The sequence below is a fragment of the Oryza sativa genome, chromosome 11 (assembly GCF_034140825.1).
Source record: "Oryza sativa Japonica Group chromosome 11, ASM3414082v1".
NCBI classification, from domain to species: Eukaryota; Viridiplantae; Streptophyta; class Magnoliopsida; order Poales; family Poaceae; genus Oryza; species Oryza sativa.
This window is the reverse complement of record NC_089045.1, coordinates 9,583,870-9,589,972: the sequence shown is the minus strand read 5'-3', so window position 1 is coordinate 9,589,972 and position 6,103 is coordinate 9,583,870. Positions and strand designations below refer to the sequence as shown.

General features: G+C 40.8%; 1 protein-coding gene across 1 annotated transcript; it reads left to right on the top strand.

Annotated features, from left to right (window-relative positions):
• The first annotated feature begins 468 nt into the window (after positions 1-468).
• Positions 469-4,996, top strand: LOC4350250 (uncharacterized). Its single transcript, XM_015759824.3, has 8 exons — positions 469-1,064; positions 1,160-1,261; positions 1,356-1,437; positions 1,560-1,579; positions 2,101-2,161; positions 2,760-2,854; positions 4,620-4,712; positions 4,805-4,996. Exons 1-8 carry the CDS (start codon positions 648-650, stop codon positions 4,865-4,867), a joined length of 933 nt encoding a protein of 310 aa, XP_015615310.1. The 5' UTR covers positions 469-647; the 3' UTR covers positions 4,868-4,996.
• Positions 4,997-6,103: the final 1,107 nt, after the last annotated feature.

Sequence of the window (6,103 nt, the reverse complement as noted above, 5' to 3'; positions counted from 1 at the left end):
AAAGTGGATAAAAAATCAACCAATTTTGGGATATCGAGAAAGATTCGGTCGGATTTGATGGGAGGATCAGCTCCGGCATGACAGAGCACCAGGCCGAAGAGACAGACCGAGCGGGGGTAGGTATTGGACAATGTTAGGGCTGAAAAAAGAACGAAAGAATGGTCTTTTAGCCCAAAACAAAGTAAGGATTTTTATTAACTTTTTCAATTATAATGTGTACCGATCCCAACATTTTAATCTATCATAAAAAAAGATTTTTACTTGTTGTAATGCACAGATATTTTTTCTAGTACCATTTACTAAAAAAACATAAGTATACAAATATTTTATTTAGGGCAATACTTTTAGCAATATTGAAAATGCATTTTGTTGGGAGGAGATACAAGAAAGAAGTCCATTTGTTCACACGTCTCACCGGATCATCGAACCAAACCGGCCCAATAACCCCAAAATCCTACCATAAACCCTAGAATCCCCTCCACCCCAAGGCCCAGCCGCCGCCTCCTCCCTTCCTCTCTTCTTTCCTCGCCGACGACGCGATTCCCCACCGGCGTACGGCGGCGGCGGCGGCGAGGGATTTCGCCGGCCAGCTAGCCCCATCCTCAACAAAATCGAGGGGTCGGTTGCTCTCCCGGTGGAAGAGCCCCATGGCCTCCGCCACCGCCCCGCAGCCTGTGTCCTCTCCATCCGCCGCAGCCGGCGCCGCGTCGAACAACCCCCACAAGCGCAAGAAGCCGGCGGCGAGGGGGAAGGGGAAGGGCAAGGGAAAGGGCCGCCTCGCCAAGACGCCCAGGCGCTCCGATGACCCCGGCGACCTCCCCCGCCGCCGCAGCAAGCCCAGCGACAGGTTCCTCAAGCTGCTCCGCAAGCGCGCCCGCGACTACAACTCCGACGACTCCGACGACGAGGAGCGCCTCTCGGATGAGGACGAGGAGGAGGAGGGGGCTTCCGGCTCCGGTGACGACGAGGCCGCCGGCGCGGTGACCAGGTTCGAGCAGGGGTGCCGCGCGTTCCGCGTCGCCTTCACGAAGATCATGGCCAAGAAGCTCCCCGACGACCCACTGGTTCGATCCATCTCTCTCTACAAAAGAAGAATAATGCTTTTCTTTTCTTTACTTTTCTTTTCAATGGACTGATGAATTTCGCGCCGCCGCATTAGGGTCCAATTCTTTCGGCGCACAAGAAGCTGGTCGCCGCCAAGTTGGCCGAGGACGCAGAAGAACACAAGCCCAAGGGAGAAGGCCGCAGGGAAAAGCGCATGGTACGGCTTGTTTCGCTCGATAATTTCTACATCCCCTTGTAGAAGTTTCTGTGCTGAAATGCTGAATTGGATTGAATGCGTTTGATTTGCTTAGGCTGCAGAGAAGGGCCATGTCATTCCCACAAATCATTTAGATAGTAAAGAGAAGGAGCTCATCAAAATCGCAACCCAAGGGGGTAATCTTCTGTTTTCTACTCTGTTATTTTGCATATCACAAACTACATATTATTTGTTAGCTAATTGGATGCCTCTCCTGTTGATTTTTTTTACACCGATTGTCTTGCTGCTGGTGATTCAGTCGTCAGGTTGTTCAACTCGGTAAGCACACGGCTATCTTATATTTTCGTGAAGTATGCATGTATAGCTTTTTACATCATGGTTCTTTGTTTTACTGAGCTTCGACTGACCCTACAATGGTGAAACCTTATTGTCTCCTTGTTTATCCTGCCATTCTGCTTATAACGTCACACTGAGGCTCAGTTACTCTCCATATCATAGGATACATCAAGCTTTCCATGATACAGATGTATCTCATATTTGTTTATTTTTGAAGACAGCTCTTGCTTGTCTTCTTAGTTTTTATTACTGAAGTACATTGAAGAAAGAAAATTTTAATTTTACTGCTGTAAAGCACATTTAATTCTGTATTTACCTACTTAGCACAGTGAAAATGTATATGTGAGGTGCTTTCGAAGCTTTATATTGAATATTTGATGAGCTTGTGTTAAGGGAACACACTCACGGACATGTGCATGTACCTTTTCCATGTAATAGCAGGACTAATAAAATAGCAGCTATTTGATGATTGATTTGATAGGCCTTTACTTTATTCCTTCCAGGTAAGCAAGGCGCAGAATTGTCGGAAAGGTTTGAACCCATCAAGGAGTAAAGACGCCAAAGGTGTGTTGGTTTACTTACCATGTAATCCATCATTCTACCTCTAATAATTTAGGAACCTGTTGTGACTAGGTTGATAGTTTGGATTTTAGACTTCAAAAAATCAATAAATATGAAAGAAATCGATTCTACATTTATGAAAAAGTAAAACTACTGGTTCAGCATGTACTCTTTATTCATTGGATGGTGCATTTTCTTTGCATCCTTGATGGTGCATTTTCTTTGCATCCTTCCTCCCTACTAGTTAGCCTGATAAAAACAACGAGTGTTGGGGCGTTACATCTAAAAAATAAAAGGTGGGAGACACACAAGAGTGCAAGACTACTATCAACTCAAGATGGTTTGAATAGGACCTCTTTGTTTATGTGCTTCTGACTGCATGAAATACCTCCTTTTGTTTGACACAAAATGCGGAAGTTAAGCATAATTGAGGCCAGCTGGAAACACCATGTGTCATGATCTTTTCATTGACAGCAAATACTATCATATGACATTGTCATTCTGCACACCGTACTTATGTTTTGTATTTTATTTTGATGTATATATGCATTTTTTTGCTACTAACGAAAATATTCTGAACATTTTGTGTTAATCCTAACAGTGTTGGCAAAAGAAACAAAGCAGGCCTTCCTCACAGAATTAAGCAAAACATCTAACCAAAGTCAAAAGGGCAAGGCATCTTCCAACTTTTCTAAGGTAGCTATGATAATTCTCTCTTTACTCAAAAACACTCCATTTCATTTTATAGACTTCTGTTGCTAAGTATTTGTGTTGTATCTTCAAATTCAAATTAGTTGTTCTCAGAGGCATATCTGGTGGAACTGTTGTTCAAATTAGTTATGCTAAATTTGATGCAAATTACAGCCTCAAATAAATCAAAACGGACAACTGCAATACAAGATGTTGCGTGACAGAAGACAATAGCAATTATTTTTTGACATCAAGACCGTAGCAATTAAAGTAACCTCAACGTGCAAATACACTTCATTGTCCAAATGTATTAGTTGATAGCTGTAGTGCTTGACATATTGTCCATTATGCGATTTAACATGAGAATTGAAATCGTCTAGCAAAGTCACCCCAAATTTTGTTGTGCACTTGAATCGTGCCCAGTGTTGTTAAGGCGGTTTAAGGCGACCCACCACTGCCTTAGCGCCATAGCGCTGAGGCGTAACATTGCGACGCCTTATGAGATGATTGAGGCGTGATTAGTGGAGGATATGGTAGAGAAATTAGGAAGAAAAAAAAAGGAAATTGGTAAAAGGCCCACTAAGCCAGGCAACCAGCCCACCAAAGACCAACATTAGTCTTCATACCCACGTGTTTTATGCCCTAAGAGACATCGTACACCACCAGGCACCAGCCGCCATGACGAGAAGAGGCACCAGCCGCCATCAATGTCTCTGGCCGCTTCTTCTTTCTCTTTCTCTACAAGCCAACTAGGTTCCATGATGAGCTTACCTCTTCTTCCTTTCCTTTCTCTACTGGTTTTTCCTGTTCTTTCCCTTTCTCTACTCGTTTTGCCTCTAAGGTGGAGGAAACATAAGGCGGAGTGGACGCCTTGACCTCCGCAACCGCCTTACTGCTACAGCGACGCCTTAACAACCATGATCGTGCCGATGGTATTGTGGACACATCATAATCTAGTTCAATCTGTGTGAAACCCCTCTATGTAAGGGGCTCTTTTTGTTTCGGTACAGAGTTTCGATTCTATTTTGTGTCGGGCAGCACCTTTCTATTGACACCGTCGATGTGTTGTTATAGTACTGCCCATTCAGTATCTCAGCTGTCTGTCTCCCACGTCTATTCATTGCATCCAGAAATGACATGATGCTACTTTTTTGAAGTTTCAAATTTGAAAAAAATGGATTTTCCTTGAGCCATAAGGCAATAAGAGATGTTGATTAATTTAGTGGTAATCTAAATCATAATAATAAGTTCCGGATGTTGATTGGGTCTAGTAAGCGACCAGCTCATTAGTCCAATTAGTTCAGTAGCTCAAGGGAGTAGATTCATGTTTTATTTTAAGATTTGGTAGTAAGGTGGGTCTTGTGCTAAACTTGAGGTAATGAGGGGGCAACATAGGTCTTCAACACATCTATTTACAGTTGGAGGGATTTCATATGAGGGAGTGTTCAACAATGAGTAAATCTGACATCATTTAAATAAGCACCCGTATCCTCAGCATTAGCATTAAGAATATACGTGTTAAGAATATACAAGTTGGACTGTGTTTCTGTATGTGTACCTGTGATTCATCAGATATATAATAAACTATCTACTGTTTCTCATGCCATAAGTTAACTAAATCAGATGTAAAATGATTTAACCTGTGACAAGTTGGCTGCTCTTGTGCGCCATATCTGAATTTCATTTTATTTCGGAACATATTTTATACATATTTTTATGTATTTGGAACTTAAGAAGCTCTTGGATATTTCTCACACTTGATGTGCTTCAGAACAATAGCAAAGACGAAGACGAACCTGGGTGGGCACCCCTACGCGAGACATACATGCTTGGGTCGAAATTGAAAGATTGGGATAAAATGCAGGTAAAGCCTCCTGATTTAGCATTATTTGCATTAGGCGACACTGGTAACTCCTTTGCCTGAAGATCTAACTAAACTTTCTATTCAATGAGTAGACCTCTGATGTTGTGAATGAACAAACGGAGATCCCTTTGGACGACTCTTCTGATGAGGAATAGGCAATAGATTCACCTGAGTGAGTTGAAGCAGCATTTGGGACAATGTTCCTGTGCTTTGAAGTCGTGTTCTTGTTATTGACATTGTAAAGCGATATTTGGTTCAAATTTGCAAGTTAAGTTTTCTTATCATTGTTTCATGCATTGATGAATGTGATGGCTAATGCACGGCACGGGCAAGTTGTCCAACCTCTTGGAAATTATTTTCCTTTATTACTTTGTGAGCTCCACTACTTTCCTTTGTTTTTAATAGAATTTTTCCTATTCTTTTTTTTTCTATGCTGCGTTTCGAAGAAGGCCTAATGCTGCTTTCTTTTCTTTAACTTCAAACTGCAATTTTCTTTCCCTTTTTTCGTTAGCATGTTTTTTAAATGGTTAGATAGTGTGTTTTCTTGAAAAAAATTATATAGAAGTTTCTTTTAAAAAAATCAAATAAATCAATTGTTAGAATTTGTAATGATTAATACTCATATGCCGTTTTGCGTGCTGCCAAAAAGCTAAACCAAGTTATAGATTTAAAATACACCTAAAGGTTAAACTGCACCTCTCTTTCTTTGAATTCCTAGTGAAGTCATTTTTTTTTTGAACTTCTCAAACCGGACAAAGAACAATTGCCTTTTAAAAATATATAACTTCATACATCGGACTAACTAACTTAAATAACCTCTCTGACGTTCAGCAACTTAGTTCCGTCGACGACGGCTAGAAAAATTGATGTTTCAGTAGGATTCGAAGTATATAATTTCATCCATATGAAAGTTTAATATTTGTCTGTGGGCGTATAAATTTTATGAAGCAAATACATGTATAAATCAAGGTCCGAGTCCCTGTTGTATTTTCACAGGAAACCACACCGTCCAGCTACACGCTAACTGTAATCATCATTAGATCAGAACATCTACAGAACCAAAAGTAGCAAGGTTAAGAAATCGTTGCAAGCAATTCACTCTTTAACTTGTTTCATTTCTTGATTTAATGAAATATGGAACTATTCACCCAACTAAAATCACAAGAGATTTACATGACCATGAAAATGTTGTTCTTTTGTACGAGCTAAGATCATTGAAGCTATATTTGTAAAGATCAATAAAGCTACGAAGATGCTACATACAAAAATAGGATACTGATCGAGGTCATATGCCAACTACATGATTCATGAATGCATAATCAACATTTCAGGGATTTTGTAATGGTAATCCTTGTTTTAGCATTCAGCCATGTTCTATTTCAGTTTCAGTC

Coding starts and splice junctions, on each gene's coding strand:
- LOC4350250 (XM_015759824.3), top strand. CDS start 648: ATGGCCTCCGCCACCGCCCCGCAGCCTGTGTCCTCTCCATCCGCCGCA. Junction 1,438..1,559: donor CAAAATCGCAACCCAAGGGG/GTAATCTTCTGT, acceptor CTGGTGATTCAG/TCGTCAGGTTGTTCAACTCG. Junction 2,855..4,619: donor CATCTTCCAACTTTTCTAAG/GTAGCTATGATA, acceptor GATGTGCTTCAG/AACAATAGCAAAGACGAAGA.